The 27,151-nt window shown below is 37.1% G+C and overlaps 1 protein-coding gene across 3 annotated transcripts in view; it reads left to right on the forward strand.

The window, feature by feature from the left end:
* The window catches only part of Nost (Nostrin), a 227,041-nt gene that overhangs the window by 11,027 nt on the left and 188,863 nt on the right, over positions 1-27,151 (forward strand). The window contains exon 2 of one of the 3 annotated variants that reach the window (XM_069844338.1): positions 10,474-12,140. In XM_069844338.1, the coding sequence (XP_069700439.1) occupies positions 10,590-12,140 (1,551 nt within the window). In that variant the 5' untranslated portion in view covers positions 10,474-10,589. Of the gene's footprint in view, positions 1-9,856; positions 12,141-27,151 lie in introns of those variants that run through there. The other 2 variants (XM_069844337.1, XM_069844339.1) reach the window with 2 other exon arrangements.

Raw genomic sequence — 27,151 nt, forward strand, 5'->3', positions numbered from 1 at the left:
GGAGGATAATGTTAAAATGTATTTTTTGAGGGAGGTGGGATATGATGATAGAGACTGGATTAATCTTACATAGGATAGGGACCGATGGCGGGCTTATGTGAGGGCGGCATTGAACCAGCGGATACCTTAAAAGCCATAAGTAATAAAGCGCTCGTCCAAATGATGAGTGATTGGATCAAACAGTAGGTACAAGGAATGTGAATTGATTTTTTGAAAATACAGTGTATCCTTCGACTAGATATCACATGACATGTCTTAATTGTGCATAGATGTTCATATTATCGTGTGTTGTTCATCTATAATTGCATATGGAATTTGAAAAGCCTGTAGTTTTTTATTGGAACATAACCTCAAAGTGTAACGTTTTGTTACGTCATTTAATTTTCCTTGTCACCATTAATAATTACAATAGTAGCATAGTTGTGTACAATACGTGCGATTCAGTTTTATGATCATGATCATGATCGTAATGATGACGATTATATCATCCTCGTCATACTTACAGGACTACATCTAGTAAGTCTACCCAAATCTTTCTTTTTGAAAATAAATTCCACATGGATTCATCGATAACAAGGATCAGAACCCAGGCCTCTGGCGTAGAAAGTGACACACTATTGTATTAGCTACACTGCTTCTGCTGTCATTACTACTTCTACAACTGCTGTTACTGGTGTGAGAGGGGCAAACGCTTGACCCTGAAGGTTAACGAGGCAATTGCTATCAAACAGGTCGCTCGCTCCCTGCCCATTTCGTTGATTGACATGGCAGGCTGCAGAGAGGCAGTATCTATCTGAAAATACCGTAAGGTGGTCTGAAAATACTCCAAAATAGAGTGATGAGTGCATGATGGCTATTATTAGTTCTCCGCCGTGGCTCAAACAGTATCATCTGATCCAGCAGATTCGGGTTCGATTCCAGGTAGAAAAGCAGAAAATAATTTCCCTTTCGTAAGAACTGGTTGTATGTTCGTTATATAATACATTGTAATAATTATTATAGTTTATGTTGTTTCTGCGTCATGCTGAACAAATAATAATAATTATTACTTACTGGTTTTTAAGGAACCCGGAGGTTCATTGCCGCCCTCACATAAGCCCGCCATTGGTCCCTATCCTGAGCAAGATTAATCTATTCTCTATCATCATATCCCACCTCCCTCAAATCCATTTTAATATTATCTTCCCATCTACGTCTCGGCCTCCCTAAAGGTCTTTTTCCCTCCGGCCTCCCAACTAACACTCTATATGCATTTCTGGATTCGCCCATACGTGCTACTTGCCCTGCCCATCTCAAACGTCTGGATTTAATGTTCCTAATTATGTCAAGTGAAGAATACAATGCGTGCAGTTGTGTTGTGTAACTTTCTCCATTCTCCTGTAACTTCATCCCTCTTAGCCCCAAATATTTTCCTAAGCATCTTATTCTCAAACACCCTTAACCTATGTTCCTCTCTCAAAGTGAGAGTCCAAGTTTCACAACCATACAGAACAACCGGTAATATAACTGTTTTATAAATTCTAACTTTCAGATTTTTTGACAGCAGACTAGATGATAAAAGCTTCTCAACCGAATAATAACACGCATTTCCCATATTTACTCTGCGTTTAATTTCCTCCCGAGTACCATTTATATTTGTTACTGTTGCTCCAAGATATTTGAACTTCCCCACCTCTTCAAAAGATAAATTTACAGTTTTTATATTTCCATTTCGTACAATATTCTAATAATGATAGTGATAATGATAATGATAATTTATTTTACCCGTAAGGCTTTCTCTTCCACTCAACCAGCAAAAAGTATACATACATATGTATGAACAAGCTACAAAGATTACAGTTTGCTTTAGATAAAAGTTACGTGTAGGCTATACAAGAGTTACTTATGAATTAAACAGTAAAATACTATTAACCATTAATTAAGCAATGAAAATAATACAAACTATGTAGCAGAATTAAACTAAAATACATAGAATGTTAATTTATTTGAAATAATGTTAGATAATAGGAAGAGATTATTGAGAGACAATTTTGAAAATACAGCGCTATCAGGATGCATGTCTAAAGAAAGAAGTTACCATATAGTCAGTGACCGTTAAGTCAGTATAATAATTTAGAGTGATTTACTAAGAAGGTTATCCGTTAAGCTGTTTTTAAAAATGTTTATTGTCTTGCAGCCCCTAATACTTTGTAACAAAGAATTCCATTGTCGCGAGGTGGATACTGTGAAAGATGGTGAATAACAAGATGTTCTATGAAGAGGTATGCTTAGCGTGGTATTTAAATCGTAGTTAGAGTATAGATAACAGAAACGAGATGAAAGGTAGTTTGGTGTTGAGGTGTGCAGAATTCGGAAGAGTAAAGACAAAGAGTTGGGAAGACTGTTACTTGCGAATGTTTTCACGAATTTGGACGTACATAGGCTATGCCGATTTCTATTAAACTCCAAATCCATGAAAAAAAAAATCATTCTCATTATCATCTTAACAAATCGAATCTTTTGGGTCCTTCCATTCTTACTCTTGTTAAGATTTAAAACCAAAACGAGATCTTCACGAGACCAGAAGTTTGTAGTCCTGAGTAGGCGGATTTATATGCAAATTATGTTTTGTTTGTTTCCATATATGATAATGCTAAGTGCGACCGAAGTATGTTTCAAGTTCTTCTGAATCCATAGGCCTATGTGAAGTTTTTTAGTACATAAGAGTATATCTGCAGGCTTCCACTGTTGAATATTACAGGAATACAGGCTTAAACATGCACATTTTAAAGTAAATATGAACATATCATACATATTTTAACGCATTTCTTTCACGGTGTTCAGAATTTCGTCTCGTATTAAATTTATAATCATCTTCCGAACTTAATTCATCATAAAATATATCACTATCACCTTCCAAATCATTAATGATTGACTGCTTTTTTAATTTTAACCTTCCCAGTCTAAAAACATTTTAACCTCAACCTCAGATTAAGCCATGTAGGGTAAGGTTGCCTAATTCCGTGACATATTTAATAAAGTCTATATTTATGCCAAAATTGTAATTAAAGAAATTTCAAATAACACCTAAATGACGTTATTTGGACCTTTAGCTACAGTTTTTACAACAATCAGTGTCAACAGCTTCACAAGTTTGATATATAATATATGATTCTTCATTGTTATACAGTGACTCATAAATCCGTGACAGGCATCCAAATTCCGTGATAGTGGTTTCCTAATTCCGTGATACTAAAATAATCTTCATTAACTGCTCAGAAAACAAACGTGTATTTGGAAAAACACTTTAAAGTCATGGTATATTATTTCAGTATGGATTAAGCAAGAAATTACAACATAAAAAAGGGCCTAAGTGACAAATTTCATAGAAAATACTTGTGAAACTACAGGTATACATATTACATATTAATATATTATAAACAAAATAAAGAAAGTTAAATTAAATTAGAATAAATTTAATTATAACACAATTATTTCTCATTATTTATATTCCTAACAACAACAGGAATTAAGTTAAATATATGCCCTATCATTTTATTATAATTATAATTGATGTTTTCTACAACTTATTTCTATTATTATTTCCACGAACTATTTTCTTTCATAGACATTAATTTTCACAAAGTAGCGTTGGCATCACTGATCGAGTGAGCCAGGAAGGAGAAATATGAAAATAAATCTGAAAATGGGAAAGCTCCTGTAGCATTGTTATTGTCTCATAATGTTTAAATAATCATACACATTGATTCAGTTGACTATAATCTACAGTAATATATCCTTTTTATAATGCTGTATTAATTCTTACCTCAAATATAAAATGTTTCTTCAGGAGCGGTCACAAGAGAAAGAAAAACTTACTGGTCAACCACCTTTCACTGAACAAAAGCTTCTGCAGTCGACTGCTTCTATTCAAAAGGCGGGTAGTCAATAGAATTGAAAAGAAGAAATCTCCTGGCATCTGTTAGCTATTTCAAAAACTTAAAAGTCAGAGAGCACAACTCCATGGCAGTCAATTGAAATTTTATCACGGGATTAGGGGTATCACAGAATTAAGCACCTTTACCCTACGCATGCGTCAACAGTTCAAAATTCTCAGTTCCTGCTCTTAATCGAGAATCAATTTCACTCGTTCCGAAAGAGTTCTGAAGCACGTCGGAACAGGAAACTGGGAGTTCAGTATCGGTTCGGAACCGGTTCAAGTCTTATTGGAACGCACATTGAGATACTGCGCATGAGCAAACAGTCCAGAATCGATTCTTAACCGTGCTGGAACAAACCTATAGTTTAGACTGGGAAGTTTTGAAATTAAAATCCTGTATACTAAGAGTCTTGCAATGTTTCCTTTGCACTTCGTGTGGAAAGCCTAGTTTACATGTTCGTATGTGAATGCTCTGCATATAAGGTATATATGGCGATGGCTTCACTGAGAACGATTCGGAGATAAGCTGTAGATATTCACGCTTCTGTAGCGTTACATGAAACATTTGAATAGCGTTATTGTTCACTGATTAAAGTTATTTCGTTGTGCTCGATATGACTCTGGATCGGCTCGTGTTCGAGACCCGTCTAGATGTTTGCATATTCTCGTGCAAGTACGCTACCCACTCCAGACAATGAAAGTGTCGAATTCTTGAGGTGCACTCGTAGAATCCCTGTCGACTTCGCTGAGTCTGAACAATACCTTTATTCCGGTATGGCATTCCATGGTGAGCTCAGCTTTCCCATTGCTCCTACATAATCTATCTCCAGACATCCGTAACATTTTTAAGAGGTGCATTTGACTATACGAAGCGTTACATTAAATTAAATCTCTGGTCTTAATTATCCCAAAGCTCGGAACTTGGGGACTTGTGTGTCGTGCGCATGAGTAAGGTTACAGGTACAACGGTACACAAAGCTCACGCTGCAAGTGCTCAGGGACAGTCGTGTGTACTAAGAAAATGGTCCCCTCGAATAACAGGAAGACGGATAATGAAATTGTGTCATGTCAAAGCCAATGATATTCAGAGAATTAAAGGTAAAGGGTCTGTTTGAGGAATTAGACAATACATGTTATTCGAATGGATATTATAAAAGTTTGAAAATACATTTTTTAAATTCTAGGTACAGAATTTCATGGAGAAGCTCTGAGGAGATGCATTATTTTCTTCGAATGGAGAGTTTATATTACGCAAATCTAGTCTTTCAGGTAAAGCTCCCTGCAAAGCAGATTTGAATAATTTCAAGGGAAAAATTGTTCCGGGGCCGGGTATCGATCCCGGGACCTCTGGTTGAACGTACCAGCGCTCTGCCAATTGAGCTACCCGGGAACTCCACCCGACACCGTCTCAACTTTTCCCTTTTTTTTGTATTTTGTAAGTTGCGCCACACACAAACTAGAGGCTGGAAACGGGCATTCATTGAAAAATATTGCAGTCCTTTAAATTGGTGGAAGATTTGTCCATAGGCATGGATCATGTCATAGAGGGACCTATCTTAGTAGTGACATACAAATTGAAAACTACTTTCTAGAAAAATTTAGGTTATACTTATCTTTCTCAGATACGAGATCAGCTGAAAATCGAACGGAAAACGGTGACGGTGAAAACATTCAGCATTTTAAGTTTGCTCCCGTCACTTCATGTGACTTAGAAATAAGTGTTTCTCGTTTCAAATCATGTTTAACTAACAGACAAAGAAGTTATGGGTTCGAAAATCTTCGAATGTAAGTAGCCATTGTAATACAATGTACAGAGCAAAACAATAAATTTGATATGTTGCTCATGTTTATTTTTATTATATATATGCTATAAAATTACGTATTTCAATCCACCATAATACTATCAATATGTTGTTCCAGCCAGAAACTACTTTTCTAGCAGACCTGACAGTACCTCCGTGCTGGAAGCGGGAGTTTGTTGACATTGAAGTCCGATCGCTTAGCTACGTGCAAAGACACAGATACCCAAGTTCCGAGCTTTGATCATTACCATCGTTCATGATGCTTAACCATCTTAGGTAACTGACCTGTTTCAGATAAAGTGTGTTCTATGTTTGTAATAATTTTTTTAGGTTAAGTTTATTGTTCATTACACTCTTTCTGGATTCCGTTCACATCTCATTATAGATAATATTATCGAATACAATTGAAACTTCAGATACAATTATAATACGTACTTACTACGAGTAGATGCATATTTCGTAGTATGTTCCAGTATTTAAAATAGCTTTTTCCTGTATGGATTGGAAATTACAGATTTAATTTATAATGTAAATGTTGATTATTTTTATCGTGTGGATGACTAATAACGTCGATGATTAAAATTGGAAAATAAATTTAAATCTGGGAAGAAAAGACTATGGGTGGAATGCATAAAGTTGTAGCATTACCTTTTGCTTTGACTGTAGAAGATACTTCAAGTAGAAGTATATACTTCGTTTTGTATGCATAAACCTTATATCTTTACTACGAAGTATGTACTACGCGGCTGTAGTATAACCTTTCAAGAGTATTCGATTATATCGATTATCGACAGTACTTCGGGCTTATCCGCTAAGATTCGTTAGTTTTCGTCTTCCATGTATTTATGTTATTTCGTGGTTGGAAAATTGATTGTTGTCCTCAAAATCTGGTTAGTTTAACAAGAAAAGGAACAATTACGACGAAATCGGAAGTGTGGAAGAGAGAGGATGAGAACAACTGCTGTTTGTTAATCTATTAAAAGAATACCCAGCATTATTAAACAAGTCGCAAACTCCTGCCGCAAGAAGTGATGAAGAAAAGACATCCAGACTATGAAAGTTAAGTCGGAAGTTTACAGCAAGAAAAAAATTGACGAAAAGCAAATTATGAAGAAAATAAATGACATGAAAAGTAAAGTAAAAACCAGACTTAAATCAGACAGGCCCAAAATGTTAGTCATTGAATTTACACGTAACCTAAAATATTGTACGCACACTGAGTTTTTCACGTAAATTAAATGTATTATAAATACATCATAGAATCATTTTGTTAAAAGTATATTATTTTAAGTAATAATAACAAAAATCAACTGACAGAATTCCAGTTATCTCAAAATAAACATTTCGGTAGTCCATTACAAAAACTGATCATATAACATTTTTTATTTGTGAAACCTATGCAACTTCTTATAATCACATTCTGATTGTTTTCGTCTTTTCTTGTAGGTTTTTCTAGCGCGAATTTGCATGAATTCTGCCATATTAAACCGTACAAATGCTTGTGCTGAGCTAACAAAGTCTCAAACAGGGCACACTACGATTTTCTTAGTTTACACTTACAAGTAGAAGTATATACTTCTTGTTATGCCTATAAATAGTGGTTTAAACTACAAATTATAGCATAAGCTAAACACGGCCTTTCAGATCAACTTTCTGTTGTGCAGGAAAGAATTTACTATGGGTTTTTATACATAAAGACCCTAGTATATATTACGAAAACCTTAGCAATAGGATTTACTTTAACTTTATGCATACCAGTCTATATATTTGAAAGTACTGACTCAAAAATGTTCTGGAAATCTGTGGAAAATCGTCTACACCACATCAGAATCTCAAGAAAAAAAAATCAACATTTCCCGCGATACAACCTTTTGGACACTAAGTATCGTCATAGATATAGGCTATGGCACAGTCCTCATTACACCAAAATCTTTCCATGTTTCGTGCGAATCTCTTTTGGAACAGCGTGTATTGTATCCACTAGGTCACCGAGGACTACTGGTTGGTTAGGCCTAATGTGGTCCACGAAGGCTTCATCTGAACTCTGCTGCTCTGACCATTTTGAAGTCCAGTTTGAACTCACGATAATTATAATGCCAAGCATGATAACCGCTCTATCATTATGGACGTACTCGTTTAATAGTGGGATAAGTAAATTATACCATTCAACAAGTGACTTCAGTGCGCCCACTACTTCTGGCAAGTGATTGGACAGAACTGATATTCATTAATGTTATTACTTCATCTAAGTTACACAATAGCGTTCCAGTTTTCCTTAATTGAATCTGAATAAATTACGCTCTGAAGATTTTACATTATGAGAGAGAGAGAGAGAGAGAGAGAGAGAGAGAGAGAGGAGATATAGTTCTCAACAGAGTTTTTTTACTTGATTATTTAACGACGCTGTATAAACTACGAAGTTATTTAGCGTCGATGGAATTGGTGATCACGAGATGATATTTGGCAAGATGAGGCCGAGGATTCGCCATAGATTTCCTGACATTTGCCTTACGGTTGGGGAAAAGCTAGGAAAAAAACCCAGCCAGGTAATCAGCCCGAGCGGGAATCGAACCCGCGCCCGTACGCAACTCCGGATCGGCATGCTAGCACCTTAGCCGACAGAGCTACGCCGGTGGCCTGAATTTGTTAATTTTTCCTATCAACATTCCACAATTATCATTATTATTATTATTATTATTATTATTATTATTATTATTATTATTATTATTATTATTATTATTATTATTATTAAAAGAAATTGGAGATTTTTCCTTCGAAGAGGTAGAAAAATTCAAATATCTTGGAGCAACAGTAATAAATATAAATGACACTCGGGAGGAAATTAAACGCAGAATAAATATGGGAAATGCCTGTTATTATTCGGTTGAGATGCTTTTGTCATCTAGTCTGCTGTAAAAAAATCTGAAAGTTAGAATTTATAAAAAAAATTATACTACTGGTTGTTCTGTATGGTTGTAAAACTTGGACTCTCACTTTGGGAGAGGAACAGAGATTAAGGGTGTTTGAGAATAAGATTCTTAAGAAAATATTTGTGGCTAAGAGGGATGCAGTTACAGGAGAATGGAGAAAGTTACACAACACAGAACTGCACGCATTGTATTCTTCACCTGACATAATTAGAAACATTAAATCCAGACGTTTGAAATGGGCAGGGCATTTAGCACGTACGGGCGAATCCAGAAATGCATATAGAGTGTTAGTTGGGAGGCCGGAGGGAATAAGACCTTTGGGGAGGTCGAGACGTAAATAGGAGGATAATATTAAAATGGATTTGAGGGAGATGGAATTGGATTATTCTTGCTCAGGATAGTGACCGATGGCGGGCTTATGTGAGGGCGGCAATGATCCTCTCGGTTCCTTAAAAGCCATAAGTAAGTATTAAATAAAGAGCCCGACAGTAATATCTCAGAAAGGTGTTACAAATTTACAACATGAAGCGAAGGGACAGAACTATCAGATACATCTAAAATCAAGATGGTTGCAAGAAGTCTTTGAAGCCAAAATAAGTATAAGTGCAAATTCCTGCATAAAGATTATAACAATAATATTATTATTATTATTATTAAGTATTATTATTTTACTCGTTAAAATAATAATAATACTATTATTAATATTATTATTATTATTATTATTATTATTATTTCACTCATTATTGTCATTTAAGGAACTGATTAAAAGTTTCTTAATTTGTTCTCACGCGCGCGCGTGTGCGTGACATATAACCAGAGTAATTTTCTTCGCACCCGAGTCATACGGACATGTGTTAGACTGTCTCTCTCTCTCTCTCTCCCTCCCTCCCTCATCTAATAGTTATATTCCTCTTCTGTTCCATAGTAAGACTAGACTTTTTGTGTGTGTTCAAAATTAAGATTTATTTTGAGTAATATAAGTTTCTGGAACAGTCCAATTCTCTGAATTAATTCCACGAAGCCCACCTTTTGTCATGATTTGCCAGGACATTATCAGTCAATTAAAGCAGGCGCAGATGCACATTAGTTGCAGGCTGTACCTCTTAGAACGTGTTTTTATTTCCGGACGTCACAGACTCACACGTCTGCACTGCTACCGTTTACTACGGCTGCAGCCTCGCGCACCCCCCCCCCCCCCAGACGACGTCGTGGCCTCTATATTTGGAGACTCTATTTCCGGATCATCATAGCTTCACTAGCGAGTGCCGTGAGTGCCCCCGGCCCGCTAGCACCTCGCGTGTAGTTACCAATAAGTTGCAAATGCGGAGGTGACACAGCAACTGTCAATAAAACAGGTTCAGTCGGTTGGCGGTACTAATGCGTCTGGCGCGTGTCAGATTTCTCTCTCTCTCCCGGTTTACTATAGCAACGGACTTCTCCATCCATGTCTGACAGTAAGAGCGGATTACGTGAAAAAGCGTTTCCGACGTGATGTGCCGCTGTTGCATGCAAAGTAGGGGGACATTGCTTACGCTCAGTAGACCTAATACATATAAATGTTGTTTGTAAAAATTTCTCTGTTCAGTATTGTATGAGCGCTTTTTTTAGAGGCACGTGCAGAAAGTTGTTTGAGTTGCGAGTGGAATGAGTTTTGAAAGGTTATTTGCACATACAGGAGGCTGTGAAGGCGTTTCTGTGTTTGTCGGTGTGTCGAGATATCAGTGCGTCAGTGTTTCTTAAGCTACTATGCATGAAGGCTATTAGGTTTGTGCTTCGTTCAAATTTTCTTGCAGAAGAAAGAAAATGCGACTCTTTGTTGCAGTACTTCCGCTTACTACATGTTCCGCGAGTGTGGCGACGTCAGCTCCATTCGCTGATCGAAAGTTATACGTACTGCACTATAAAATTCTGTGTGATTGAAGCAAACTGTGATAAATCATGAAGGAACGTAAATGGTGGAACAGTGTTCCTCGAGTTCCCGGCACCTGGTGGCGTTCCCCTTCGACGTCTCACCAGGAAAGTGATCAACAAGCCGAACTACCCGAGGAGACGCCGGGAATCGAAGAAGTGGCGATAACTGAGAACCACAAGGAACCCGAGGCGTTGCCGGAACTCCCAGAGGGCGTGACTCCCGACGACATACTAGGCAACCTGAGCACAACTGCCAAGAGTGACAGCGGACTGGACGCGGCCGGAAGCACTTCGATTCCGCCAAGGGCGATGTCCACTCCGCCGCGGAGGAGGAAGGAGTTCGTTGTGGAGGGAATTCCAAACATAAGCTTCTCGTTTTTCAACGAGCAGGCCGTGGCTACGGCTGCCAGCGAGGCCTGTCTGTCCCCCAGTCGCGAGGCCGCTCCCGCCATGGACGCCACCGTCACGTCGGGCACCACCACCACGATCGTCGTTGGCGAGGACGCTGGGGACTACGAGGTGCTGAGGCGGGTGATTCCTGTCAACTCCACGCCCGTGCAGCACTGCTCGTCTTTGGTGGCCGTGCTCGGTCAGGAGCCTTCCAAGAAGTCCCCCAACATATCGCGCATCAATATCGTGTCCATCAACACTGCGGCCCCCTCGGAGAACCCGTACGCGTCTCCCAGGAACTCCTTGCCCGACGCCGAGCAGCACGACACCGGTCCCGACTGCGCCGGAGTTTCAGTCCAGAATTCTAGTCCCTTTCCAGACACGTGTCCTCAGGACCACGGCAAACCCTCCGCAGAAACTCCTACTCTAATACTTCACAACTCCAAATCTTCGTCAGAGCCTGAAGCCGTCCTGTCTTCCCTCGACTGTACGCCAACTTTCTCAGATTCAAACCCAGTCCCTGCGCAGGATGCTAGTCCTACCTCCCTCGACTGCACTCCCCTTTCCTCGAACTCCAATCCGCTCCCCGCAGAGGACAGTAGTCCTTCCTCTCCTGACTGCACCACTCCGACCTTTGAAGTGTCCCCCGAGGATTCCACTTTGGCGATGCGGTCGTCTGAACCACAGGACATACCTCTCTCGTCTATCACGATATCTCTCCCTCTGGAGCTAACTGACCAATCCGTGTACTCGGGAGCCGACTGGGAGACCATCACGGACTTCGGAAGCGACTACTGCGACCTGCACCGACGAGGTCAACGTCTGCACACGGCGCCCAACAGCGACTACGAGGATGTGGAGACGCGCCACGACTACTGCGACGTGCCCCGGCGCCGCGCCACCCTGATGCGGGACAGGCGCCGGGGGCTGGGCACGGTGCGCACGCGCATAAGGAGGGCTTGGAGGGCCGTGAGGGGGTGGTGGAGTGAAGAGAGGGTGCGCCTAGGGGATGCTATACAGCGGCACGCCCACGCGCAAGCCGTGCGCCACGACAAAGAGGAGGACAAGAAGGCACAGGAAGACCAGGAAGCGCGCGTCGTGGTGCTGCGGAGGAAGAGCGGTGCTCTTCGGGAGGGTAGCAGACCCTCTTCACGCGCTGGACTCCGGCGAAGCAGACACTTCCCCGAGGTGGGTACCGCATGACAGGAGTCTCATGTGGATGTTGTTATGTATTTGGGTCGCCTGCAGTGTATTTGTTTGCATGACCTGTAATTTCTGACATGCCAAAGTTTTTTTGTTTCCTTATTGTTTCTAAGCCCCGTATATTTTTTGAAGGTGCTGTATGTGCCTTTGAAAAATTGGACCAAGTTAACAAGAAAACAAGGTCACCCATTGTCATCTACATTTTTATACATCTTGATTACACAAATTTTAAGGGGACACTCGACTTAAAAATTGGAGAAAAAGTGTCATAGAAATGAAAAATTAAATTTCTACACTAATTTACGTGACAGAACTAAATCAATACGCAGAATTCTTCCCCTATTCATTGAGAAGTCACAGTCAAATGCACAAATCCAAAAAATAAAAAATGATAATTAAAAGTGATATTTCAATTAATGATTGATTAAAAATTGAAATATTTTTTATTTTGAAAAGTATTGGATCTAATGAGCTGAGATTTTGCATGTTACTTTCCATGTGTATATTAAACTTTTTTTCCAAATTTGAAAAAGATTGGTCAAATAGGAAAAAAGTTCCAAAATATAGTTGAGTATCCCCTTAATACCGTATCACTTCGGAATATGTATGGAAAGACTTTCCTGTGTTAAATTTCAACGTACCTCGTTTACATGTCTCGACCTATTTATGAGTCATCTTCAGAACTGGTCGTTGTTGATCTTGGGGCCACTTGTTCTGTTTCCTGTGAGGGTGTGTTCCTGTGGTATAGTGTAGAGTCAAAGATTGTGTGTGTTTTGAAGTTGAGTTGTGTGTTGAGAAACACATTCAACCAAAAAGCCAGAAACTAAACACACTAGAACAATATGAAATATACAGACACACAAAAACACACCCCAACGAAATTCTCAACACACAACTCAACTTCAAAACACACACTCTTTGACTCTACACTATACCACAGGAACACACCCTCACAGGAAACAGAACAAGTGGCGCAATGACCAACAATGACTAGTTCTGAAGATGACCCATAAATAGGTCGAAATATGTAAATGAGGTACGTTGAAATTTAACATAGGAAAGTCTTACCATACATACATTTTTATGTTTACAAGTATGGAATAGTTTTAGAACGGAATATATAGGTTACTAAAATAGATTAATAAATCGTAATAATATTAACCCTTAAAGTGCCAATCAAAATGGTATCGTGATTTTATAATTTTGCTAATGACAACCATGCTAAAGGTGATGAAGTTTCCTAAATATATATTAAAAAAAAACAAATTCTCTATGTACATGGTTCTTCTTGTATAATCCATTTTATCAATTTATACGTTTTTGTGTAATTTACTAGGCATTTTTCACATAATACGCCAAGGGAGGTCGGCACTCAGAGGGTTAAACACATATATACCTATATTGACAAGGAAACTGACATGCAAACATAAATTTTTCTACTAATAATATTCAGAGAATTTTGCAAACTAGATTTTTCACACAAAAAATAAAATAATGGAGACAAACACTCCCAAGAAACAAGATTTAAATACGTAGAATATATTAAAACAAGTAAATGAATCAAATTCTGGGACTTTAATAATTACAGAATATGCCATTAGGAAAGTTCAGGATAATAGACAGGGTTTGGAGTTGAATGGGTTACATCAGCTTCTTGTCTATGTGGATGACGTGAATATGCCAGGAGAAAATTCACAAACGATTAGGGAAAACGCGGACATTCTAGTTGAAGCAAGTAAAGCGATAGGGTTGGAAGTAAATCCCGAAAAGACAAAGTATATGATTATGTCTCGTGACAAGAATATTATACGAAATGGAACTATAAAAATTGGAGATTTATCTTTCGAAGAGGTGGAAAAATTCAAATATCTTGGAACAACAGTAACAAATATAAATGACACTTGGGAGGAAATTAAACGCAGAATAAATATGGGAAATGCATGTTATTATTCGGTTGAGAAGCTTTTGTCATCTAGTCTTCTGTCAAAAAATCTGAAAGTTAGAATTTATAAAACAGTTGTATTACCGGTTGTTCTGTATGTTTGTGAAATTTGGACTCTCACTTTCAGAGAGGAACAGAGATTAAGGGTGTTTGAGAATAAGGTTATTAGGAAAATATTTGGGGCCAAGAGGGATGAAGTTACAGGAGAATGGAGAAAGTTACACAACGCAGAGCTGCACGCATTGTATTCTTCACCTGACATTATTAGGAACATTAAATCCAGACGTTTGAGATGGACAGGGCATGTAGCACGTATGGGCGAATCCAGAAATGCATATAGTGTGTTAGTTGGGAGGCCGGAGGGAAAAAGACCTTTGGGGAGGCCGAGACGTAGATGGGAAGATAATATTAAAATGGATTTGAGGGAGGTGGGATATGATGGTAGAGACTGGATTAATCTTGCTCAGGATAGGGACCAATGGCGGGCTTATGTGAGGGCGGCAATAAACCTCCGGGTTCCTTAAAAGCCAGTAAGTAAGTAAGTAGACTCTCTTAAGTTCCACTGAACAGAATTGAAAGTTCAGTCCAATAAGGGTAGTTGGTGTGGCAGGTGAAATGAATACAAATTCTTATTGGTTATTCATCAACGAATACAGTACTGTACTTGCATGTCCTGCCCGTCCCGAGAATTGTGTATGCGCTTCTAGTCCCACAGTGGGTTTCGACAGTTCCGTCTCACAAACGACGCAATGCAGTCTGCCTCCTGTAGTGAAAGGAATAAATATTGTACCTTAAAGGAGAAATTAAATATCCTAAAACGTGTTGAAGGCGGAGAGTCTCTGCCTCGAATGGAAAAAAGAAGAGTTCATTAATTTAAAACCAGTAATTAAATATGGATGTCCTAATCAATAAAATATTCTGTTTTCCTGTAACAGAAATATCACTAGAAGACACAGAACCAATTCCCATTCAAATGGAAAATCTATTTCTTAGTGCCCGTAGAGGGCCGTGTCTAATTCTCCTACGTAAGCAGTCGAACTATAGGATGTCGAACTTGTTTTCTGTCGAACTTAAGAGCTTCCACTGTATCTCAAAACGATTAAGCTAAAACAAGTTTCAGCACATTTGATGAATGAGTTATATTTAGAAGCCTGAGTTATAAAAAGAAATACAAAATTTTGAAGTACACACCACGTATGTACGTAAGGTATCTAAACTATTATAACTATTGGATCCTTCGGAAGCAAGACTTGTTAGAATTTCACACATACTTCCGATCAGAAAAGAAATTACTTAAATGACAAGTCATGCAATTACCAGCCCATTGAATACAACATCTTACCACAAAGAATAGGCTAATACAATTAATATCGGCTGAGGGAGGAAAGAAGAATAGGAACATCCTCTGAAACATTTCGGAGTAGTCTTTCAATTATTAACCGAAACTGTCTACTTGGCCACAAATCTGTGAAGAAATGTGTTGATAACGTTATTAAGGGAAATTGGTACTTATAGCATTCAAAATAATGGTAAAAGTAATCTATCTTCAAGTAGTCGTAAATGTGGTACTATTTATCAGAGTTCTTTAATTTTTTTTAGTAATGTGTGTACACACATTAAACTTTAAAATAAAAAAAAATTGAAGTTTTGTTGACGGTGAAGATTGATGTAAATCCTATGCCCATAATATTGTAGATATATTCATAATTTTAGTAGGGTGTCTTTTAGTATCTATGAGCAGTAAGTGGTTAAAATTTAAATTCAGTGTGTGCTATAAGAAGTGAATAGAGTACACCTAATTACAGGCATATAGTGAATTTATAAAAAAAAAAAAGTTATATTTCAATTCAAAAATTATTTCAAGGGGAAAAATCTACTCTAGAATAACCATTCTTTTTTTATTTTAAAGCTTAATGCGTATACACACATCACTAAAAAGAAAAGAAAGAGTTCCGATAAATAGATCTATTACATTTATGACTACTTGAAGATGGGCTATTTTTTACCATTATTTTGCATGCAATACTGATCAGGAAGAGAGAGAGGAATTGGTTGGATCACTGACTGAGAAGAAACTGCCTACTGAAGTATGCACTGGAAGGAATGGTGAATGGGAGAAGAGTTCGGCGCAGAAGAAGATATCAGATGATAGACGACATTAGAATATATGGATCATATGAGAAGACAAAGAGGAGGGCAGAAAATAGGAAAGATTGAAGAAAGCTGGGTTTGCAGTGAAAGACCTGCCCTTGGACAGAACACTGGATGAATGATTGAATTAATGAATGAATGAATTAATTAATTGCAATCCCCTTAAGGTGACATTTTTACGAGACAGTTTGCCTTTTCAAAATCGGAGTTCTGTGAGTGAAAAGGCTGATCAACTTGTATTTTCTGCTACTATTTCCTTTAACAATAATGTTAACCTATTTGTAAGTAAAAATTGACTTCGCTGTGTCGCATACAGCCCATGGAGGTCCTTGGGATGTAAGGATTTAGAGATCTCGCGCAGCATTAGAGAAAAGTGGGTAGCCAATGTCACGCCCGGGATGTCTTTTTTTTTTTTTTACTAGAATACAGTAAAACCTCTCATTTACGGACATCGAAGGGACATATTAAATCTGTCCGCATCTGGGAGGTGTCCTTTATTGGGAGGGAGGCTTCCCAATCTCTCAGTAAATTTATAATATGCATTACGTATCCCTTCACTCTTTAAATGAAATGTATTACTGTAGTTTAATACTAAATACAGTATACTACAGTAAATTCTTTGCAACTTTGAACTACAGCAGATAAGACCGAAAAAGGAAGCTACAGTCTGTGCCATGCAATTTTATTCTAGGTCTACAGTTATGCAGTACAGTTTTCAAATTAACCTTTACGTTCAGGTGCCATGTCTCTCGAAACAGAACAACTGATTGAAGTGGAGAGGATAATCCTACTAACCCCAACATGTGTCGAATACAATTTCACGATTGCCGAAACATTGGACCCATCAGACAGATTAAATTTTATGTCTATGTTTATCCACCCGCTTTCAGCTAACAAGGGGTAGCCGGCGAGATAGTGGTAGCCTACGAGACCCTTATTGTTCTCTTTCATGTTTAGGGATTTCTGTACTAAATTTTCCATTTTTGTAACACATTAGATCTTGAAATCAAAGTTCTGTCCGCAGTCAGGAGGTAAAGCAAGCTTGAGGACTGTGAAACAGCTGTCCGTGTCCGTGTCTGAGAGTGTCCGTAAACGTGAGTTAAATGTATCATTATTTCTATATTATTTCATTTAGGACATAAAAATCTGTCCGTATATGAGGAGTGTCCGTATCTTGGGGGTGTCCTCAAGGAGGGGTTTCACTGTACATGTTATAAGAGGTAATATGTATCCGCGAATTGTCCTAGAAGTTTGGTGAAACAACGTTTTCGTCTGAGATTGAATCCTCTTCCTTTCCACCCATAGTCGCTTAATTGTTGTAATTATCCATGGTAGATGAGACATCGTTCAAGACACTGTAATTTTGCTTATCCGGAAATGGGATTGTCCCGTATATCCATACAGCATTATCAGATAAATAAACGGTAGGTCATGTTAGTGACGTCCAATATGAATTTTGAAATTTCAAACGTATAGATACACTCTTATAAAAATTACATAGGAGGCGATTTGGCGCCGAGAAATTTGAGTCGAGTTAGCTTTGGCTTCTGGCCTAACTGGAAATGGCTCAAGTTTCGGTTCGTTAGAGCCACGTTCGTTCCCTCCTTTCTCCACGCCGATCAGGAAGCAAGCCGTAGACTATTGAACCGGAACACCGAGTCCGAGTTGCTAATTAAACGTTTACATGCAGAAATTTGCATTCATAAAGAAACGACCATAGCGTATGCAACGACGCGACGACTGATTAGAGCAGCTTGAATGTTGTCTGCAAGCCTTGGTCGTGGATCTGAGTCCTACCTACGTATGTGAAAGATGTTTGTCCGTTGTAAATACGGTACCCTGCCTACTTTTAACACAGTCTAGTATATACAGTCGCGAAGCTTGGGGTGATTTTTTGCATTTCTCGCGATAGTTGCTAGCCGCTTGGAGCGCTGTGTGTACTAGGAACAATAGACTGTGTCACTGCCATCGTGATCTAAAACAGGCCGTAAGGCAGACCATGTGACTCGCTTAACCCGATCACGAAGGGCGGCGTTTCAACCATATAAATTAATTGGAATGCATAAAAAGTAACATATATTTCTCTAAAATGTATTGTAATTGCATTAATAAAATTTAAAACAATGATTAGGAGACACTTCAGACATAATTCCTTGCGAGTTAAGGTGTAATATTATTTTTGGTGTGAAAATTGCGTTGTTCGTATGTGTAATAGACCTACCTGCCCTTATTTCGATTAAATATTGCGAAATTATTGTACATTCATTTATGCACGATTCAATAATTTTCAGGTGCACCGCACGAATATTTAGATATGTTAAAATTATAGGTTATGTTACTGTCCCATTTGCCCCTTTCTGTCTAATTTTAGTGGTCTCCAATGCCCTGCCATTCATATGGAATTGTTATAGGTTATGTTTACTATATCTTACATTCCTAAATTCGCAATTATACATTATAATTAAGCATAATGTCATGATGTATGATACTCCGCACATTCAATTTGTCTGTATTTTAATACTACAATTGAGTATTGAATTATTGTATTTATCTACTACCTAAGAGACGAAGTAACAATAGTACGTACACTAATTTCATAAGAGTGGTATGATAATTTTTTTGTCTTTATCAAGGAAGGTAGATGTGCTATATTAAAATCACAATATAAATTCTTTTTTATTAAACCTAAAAATAGCTTCTATTCTAAACTTAAAATGTTGATGCGAAAAGATTATATTAACATGTAAAATTCTCTTCACATTAAAATAACACAGTTTTGTAATAAAATTATTTCTGCAACATATTATGCAACAAGAAGTAAAGGGAACTTATGGACACATTACACTAAATAAAACCTAGCTATGATACGCAATAAAGTTATAATAATTCACTGAGCTCCATTCACTGAAATAGAAAACTCGAACATATATTACGGCCTGGTCTAGATCGAAAAGGCATTGACTGTGCCGTATTTCGCATTGTTGTGAAAAGTTGTGTAAATTGTGAAATGTTCGTTACCGGTTGTAATAACTGTAAATGACTAAAATACAATAATTTGAATAATAGTAATATGGGACAAGGAGACGTTTGTTGCACTATAAATTCTAAGAAAAAGAGGTCAGAGTTATCCTTCCGAAAGATCCAGGAAAGTGAGTTTATAAAATATAAAATATACTTTATGAAAATAATATATAAACCTTATGTATTTCGTATTTCAATGGTGGAAGGTGTTAATTTTTCAAAAGAACACTATATCAAAAGTACAATACATTTTATCGTCTGCTAGGGAAAGTCTGTGATGAGGCGATAGTAGCAATCCTGGTGGCTAGCAACTATCTATGGATGCATATTTCAACTGTTTATGTTTGCATATTTAGTAAGTATTGAGCTTCGCAACTGTATATAATAAACTATGCTTTTAATGTGAAAATTCGACTTGTGATAACTTCATGACATGTGATTTCCATATTTTGTTATTAGCGGCATCTGTTGGTTAATATGGAGAACTATCGCGGAGCATTATGCGGGGATTGCAGAAGAATATAATGATGATAATTAAGAAAGTAAATTTTTCATTATCAAAAAATTAAACTAAAATTAATAACATTGCAGGGTTATGAAATTCATAGAAATACAGTATTACAGTAATACGAATCTTTGCGCTTATTTAACAACTACTGTATTTGTAAATAAGGCCATCGTTCATTCCCTTAACATGATTGTCTCAATTTTCTCTTCTTATTAAATATATTTATTTTCGTAATCCGTACATCTACCACAATATTCAGACAGTAACTTTAAACCGGGACACAGAAAAAGAGATCATATTGATTTTGATTCTAATATTAACATATTAATACGGATACATATGTGTCGAAACTGTGAATAAATTAAACAGTAACATGGATGACAGTTATACTGCAAATAAAGAGAACTTTATGAAAGATTTATTACGTCCTCTAATGACTCCAGAATAACAAAGTTTTTTAAAAGCTAGTTAACGTAGTGAATGCAAAGACAAATGAATATGACAATAATAAATATTTTAAATATTGGCTTATTCAAAATTATTTTAAAATGTAAGCCTATTCGTATGAAATTGTAGAATTTGCAGTGAGTCCTTTAAAATGCTGATTGAGGGGTTCTTAAACATTAAAGAATAGATTTGTGTGTGTGTGTGTGTGTAATTTGCTACCAGATTCGATAAGTTTCTTCCCGACGCACAGTGGTCCAAAATCCATATTTAGGAGGACAAAAGTAGAAAAATGACATGTAAAGAAATGAAATATGACCCTTAAATTATTTTTCTTATATAACTGAGTAACACTGAATTGATCATCTTAATCAACGGAGGCTGCTGCAGAGCGAGATAAGAAGCCGGTAACATGCCACATTTCGCCACCCAGCATTCTTACTCAGCAAGTGCCGCGAGTCTGCCGTTTTCTTTGTGCTGTAACTCTGTTGTAAGTGGTCGATTCCATTCATATTTGGTATCAACATGTCAATTAGTTCTTTAAGTATGTAACACTGTTTGTTTTTGTTACATTTAATGTTATTATAGCATGTCAAATTAGCATGAATTGACACGGGACTAAATATAAATGTAACCATTGAGTGCAGACTTGGCTAAGGTAGAGGAAAGAAAAACATCCTTTGTTCCGTCCCAAAATGATTTTTTTCACTTCTTGGGGTATTTAACTCTATTTTAAATGAAGTCTTATGCAGATTTGCAGAAGTAATACATTATGCGCACTATTCTTTCCAGGTGCAGTAATGCAATTTTTCTCGATTACAGTTATTTAAATATCTGAGAACCGAATCTGCTTCCGAAGTACAATTCAGGGAATTCAAGGTAGCAGCTTGTTAGTTATGTATCAAATAAGCTTCCCGAGTGCCCAAAAGGTGCAATAGTACCTAAAATATCAAATTTTTCCCATAAGATAATTTATCGTTGGAGAGCAAGAGGATAAAGAATATGAGTTTTCTTTTTAACGAAATGAACATTGTCTTAGTGAACAACTTATTGAATTAGGTTCTCATCGTGATAGTAATGAAAATTTAGAGAAAAAGTACCCCTGGAAAAAGTCGTGACTGCCCAAGAAAGCTTTTCCATTACAGCAAGTATGAGGTCGAAACAAAAACAATCCAGAGAATTAGAGCTTGTATACAAAACACGTTTACTACCTGTAACTACTGTATTAAGATAATATTAAAATGGATTTGAGGGAGGTGGGATATGATGATAGAGACTGGATTAATCTTGCTCAGGATAGGGACCAATGGCGGGCTTATGTGAGGGCGGCAATGAACCTTCGGGTTCCTTAAAAGCCAGTAAGTAAGTAACTACTGTATAAAGTTTCATGAAAATCTGTTAGACAGAAGAAAAGTTACTAATTTTGTCTAAATGCATCTCCTTATAAGGGGCAGTTTCTCTTATACCAACGTAATCAGAGTTTGTACACAAAACAAATGTACTACGTGTAACTACGGTAAAAAAATTTCATAAAAATCTGTTAGATAGGAGAAAAGTTACTAATTTTGTCTAATTGCTCCCCCCTATAAGAGGTAGCTCCAGTTAGATAAACGTAATGAGAGCTTGTATACAAAACATATATGCTACCCGTAACTATTGTGTAAAATTTAATAAAAATATGTTAGATAGGAGAAAAATTACTAATTTTGTCTAATTGCGCCCCCTATAAGGGGTAGTTCCCTTCGTAATCAGAGCTCGTATACAAAATTATATGCTACTTGTAACCGCTGTGTAAAATTTCATAAAAACCATTGAGATAGAAGAAAAGTTACTAATTTTGTCTAATTGCGCCCCCATATAAGGTGTTCCCTTTATACCAACGTAACAAAAATTGGTATACAAAACATAGGCTATGTGCTACCTGTAACTACTGTGTAAAATTTCATAAAATCTGTTAGGTAGCTGAAAAGTTATTAGTTTGTCCCGCTAAATTTGCATTCTGGACCACTGTGCGACGGTAGGAAACTTTAAGAATTCATCGTGGACACACAATTATGGTTCTGAAATAAGTTTTAAATTTCTGACATACTTTATAAAAGCAATAATAGCTCATAGCATATGCGTGGGATTTTACAATGATTGTTCTAAAAAGTGTAGAACTACTCACAACTTTTAGTTGTCGTCAAATTTGTAAAACCTTTGAAGTGGTTTTAATTTTCAAAATGTGTTAAATAGGCTGCTTTGTTACGTCTGATGCTCAGTTGCTCATGAGTTCTATACGGAAGCATTGTAGCAGGAAGCGGTGGCTTCTTCGTTAGAAGCTTCCTGGAGAAACTAAAGACAACCACATCAAACTCAGTTCAGAGCATCTGGCCTGAAGCATAGGTTTTCAGATCTCGTGTAAACAGATACTCGTATGAAACCGAACTTTTGATTGTTACTGCAGAGTCGGTGTTTCTGAAGACGCGCCGCAGAGCACAAGATGTCTTTGGGTTTGTCCGATTTTCTTTAATGTGCTGGAGTTAGTAAGATATTTTTGGCGCACGCTCCAACATGACCCCACGTGGGTGACCTGAACCCTGCTGAGCGCTGGACGTGTGCCAGGCACACACACACACACACACACACACACACACACACACTTGTTACAAAATAATGTTACATCAGTTCGTCACTCTGTCAAAGCCGTATTCCGATTTACTTGCAAGAATATTATGCTATTTTGTCTACATATCCATTCTACGAGCCATCCATCCCTCCTTCCCTCAAGCTTTTCGTCCGTTCATCCATCCATTCACCCCGTTCGTCTACACTCTTTTCATGAACATGCAACAATTCATCCCTCATTCATCCTTCCAACAAATATCCGTTCATCTAACCAATCAGTCTTGGCTTTCCATCCATCTCTCCAGTTCTCCGTCCATGTGGCAAACCCAACTATCTCATAGGATAGGTCGCTAATACATGAACTCAATAACGAATGTGACTAACGGCTAGCTAGATAAATAGCACATCATCTTGAACTTGAAAAATGATTACTTGGTTTTTTTATTTACATAAACGGAGAAAAATCATGAACTAGCGACCAAACTTTTCATATATTTTTTTTCTGGCACTAGACACTATGATATACATGAAGTATTTGTCTGTCGGTAGTGCTATGTCTAAAGGCCAGCGTTTGGTCACCGAGTGAAGAAAGCAGATTAGCTGTGCTATGGAGTGTAGATGACAGCACAAGCACACGGAAAGTTCGGTATAGTCAGCGCATAAGATAATAGTACTGATGGTAACATGGCTAGGTGTCAATTTTATTAGTCTGAAACGGTTTTTTGCCGCCCTATATAGGAAACTGAAACATATAACCACATCATAAACACACACTCATCCCTCTCCACCTGATACAACTCGATTAAAATTAGTAAAGATCTGCTTGTTTTGGTAGTCGAGGATCATGCTAAAACATAAATTTTATGTATGCACCAAAATTGAAACAGTTTTCGAAGTACAATCATTGGTTATCCGAAATAAAATAAATTTTGAAATGTATATAATCAGTATTCATTGTAAGCTTAAATTTTAAGAGGACTTCTGAATATTACTGTAGTAAAGTTTATAATAAGCGGGAACTACTAGGTTTTTCGAGTTTCAAACAGGCACATTACCCGAATGGATGAGTATTACACTACAATAATACAAGGTTTTTATTAATTTGAATATTAGGTATTTATTGAAATTGTGCCAGTAATATGTAACGACTGTGCTGCCGCTATTTAATATTTTATTCTGTTTGCATATGTAATATATAAATATTCCAATGCAACAATAAAGTTAATGTTCATTTATTCAAATCATGTCCAATGTCTTGTTCATTAAAAACAGAGACACCGCCACTGCACGGAACCTCTGCTCCGTTACCACTCACACTGCTGTTTGGGGCAAGCGTGCACAGTGCAAATCAATTGATGACCACTGCACTACATTCTACACAGCGTTGAAGAAATTTGTCTATCATTGCGTCGCTAATATTTTTATGTAGATGAGAGAATTGTATGTATTTTTATGCTCGACCATGCCGAAATATAGTAATTATACACCTGGTAGCAGTCCTTTAATGCATGTCATTAAAGTACACCTATTCATTAAAGTTCAGGTTTTCGATTATTCTCGGATATGCAATCGAAAGACGAGGGAAACGTCACGGAGGCTGGAAATCCAATACTGTCGCAGAAGGTTATGTTCTGTTACTATAATAGTTAGCGTTAATTGTAAATAATATTCAAATAAATTCAATTTGTCATCTCGTTTTTCAATTCTAAATCAATTTCCAGGTTATACATTCTTTGCATTACATCAAGGTCAATGACATTATTGTTCCTCGGAAAAAATCAATACTTTCGCGTCTGCGCACATCTCACAATTCACGGTGAGCTATGAACAAGGTCACTTCCGATCTTCTGTCAGATACAAATAAAATGTATACTTCTGAATAATTTCAAGTTATAAATATGGTCGAGCATAAAAAGTCGTATGAAACTTGCCTATAATGGTAATTAAGACGCTCGTATGAAAATTATGAAACTCGCTTGCGCTCGTTTCATAAACAAACATACTTGCGTCTTAATTACTATCATTATAGGCTCGTTGCATAATGTACTAATATTTACTACTAGCCGTACCCGTGCGCTCCGCTGCACCCGTTAGAAATAAATATAAAGTAATTACATAATTAAAATAGGGCATTTGATCCAGGGAACATTCGTGTTTGATATAAGGATAAATCGTTTATTATGTTACTTAATTTAAATTGTATTTGCATAATTAAAATGCGATCATTTTGATCCAGAGACCACTCATTTGGTCATAAAAATTATTTTAGGAAATACAGGAAACGAATGTACAGAATAGCCTATCAAGTTTTCTGTGCATAAGAAGCTATTTTAATCTTACCTGTCCTCGATTCACTCAGAAGTTACTGTAATAATATTATAGCATTATGTCCATCTAGAGAAACTACACTTTCCAATGGTGAATTAATAATTAATTATACAAATCGGTTAATTTAGCTTCTGATATTACTTCATACAAACACAGAAACATTATCTGTAGGCTATCTTTCATAGCTTTCGATTGTTGCTGTCCAAGGCCCCTTATAGACGAAATCGTTTGTTTTTTATCTCATTACACGGCCTTAGATGGCAGTTATTTTAATTTTTAAACCCATTTATCTCATTAAATATCAGTCCTATTAAAATTTTTCATGGAATAAAACTTATCGGAAATTATTTTTAAAGAAACTTTTGTTATGTAACATTTTTCACAAAAATCAATAATAAGCGAGATATTTTGATTTATTTAATTCAGGCCCCCTTATAACTCCCCTTTTAAATAATGTATTTTGAATGCCATATAGCCTAAAATCTAAGTTACAACGAACTTAATTTATATTCCAATTTTCATCGAAATCCGTTCAGCCATTATCGCGTGAAAAGGTAACAAACATAGACAGACAGACAGACATACAGAGAAAAATTTCAAAAAAGCGATTTTCGGTTTCAGGGTGGTTAATTGTATATGTTAGGACCAATTATTTTTGGAAAATCGAAAATTACCAGAAAAATTTCGGCTACAGATTTATTATTAGCATAGATCTGCAATTTTAATTTAAACATAACTCTACTGTACACTGGGTTCCAAAGAAAGGAGAAAAGAACTAGAGGTCACAATAACATTAAACATTGATAATTGATTAAACAATGCAGAAGTATGAGGAAGAGTAGAACCATCATCTAGTACTGTATAGTCTCGGAAGCTAATCCTAAGGCAAATAATGTTTCTGGTGAAATTATCTTGAACACCCAGAAGGTTACGAAGTGTTGGGTCGGAAAGGGCGAACCGCCCACGGCACCGAAACCGATACGGCACCAACTTTCACCTCGTAATCTATTTTATGAAATTTCGCATGTAACAGATCAACTTTCTCCGTGATGTAACGCCTCGTGGTCATCCAGTGCAAGAACATGCTTGCATCTGGTCCGAATTCGAGTCTTGACATCGGTCACTCTTAATTCGAGGTTTAATATAATAGTATCACAGAGTTTGTCTTACACGTGTGATTTGAGTGTTTTGGTGACGTAATTGTTTGGTATTCTGTGGTTTGAACGAAATGAATATGTTATGACATCTGGTTCTGTTTTTGTGAATCCATTATAATGATAATTAGAACAAGTATTTAGAAAAGCTCACATGGTCTGAATTAAAATAACGAATATTACATAATATACATGCTCTGTGAAAGCAAAGTTTGTCGAACCTAAAGAAAAAACTCGTTATTTTAAGCTTTAACTTCTATTTTAGGAGTTCATAACCGTCCTTAGTAATTACTTTAATCAGCTTTAGACGCAGTATTGTGCGTTCTAACTCGTCCTAGGGTCATTTTAGACAGTCAGTTGATGAAATAAAGCTATCGAAAATGGAATATCCTTTTCTTGATATTATGAAGATCAATAAAGGAAAAGTTGTATGAGCAAAACGCCCTTTCTTCTTTTTCAACTCTGTGTACCAGATGTCACCAAGATAACGATTGTCCAGGCATCTGGTACGAAAGCAGTGGGAATATGTCCGTTGAAAATATCACTTTTTCATATCACTCTCTGCTTAACAATTATTCTTCAGCAATAGGCCTATATTCACATTTATAATTTTCTGCAACCCCAGCATTCTCCAATCTTTCCCATTTTCTCTCTTCCTCTTAGTTTCTGCATATGATCATACATCTCAGTGTCATCTTTCACCTGATATCTTCTTCTGCCCCGAGCTCTTCTCCCGTTCACCATTCCTTCCAGTGCATCTTTGAGTAAGCAATTTCTTCTCAGACAGTAACACAGTCACTTTCTTTCCCTCTTTCTGATCATTTTCAGCATCATTCTTTCT

The sequence above is a fragment of the Periplaneta americana genome, chromosome 13 (assembly GCF_040183065.1).
Source record: "Periplaneta americana isolate PAMFEO1 chromosome 13, P.americana_PAMFEO1_priV1, whole genome shotgun sequence".
NCBI lineage: Eukaryota > Metazoa > Arthropoda > Insecta > Blattodea > Blattidae > Periplaneta > Periplaneta americana.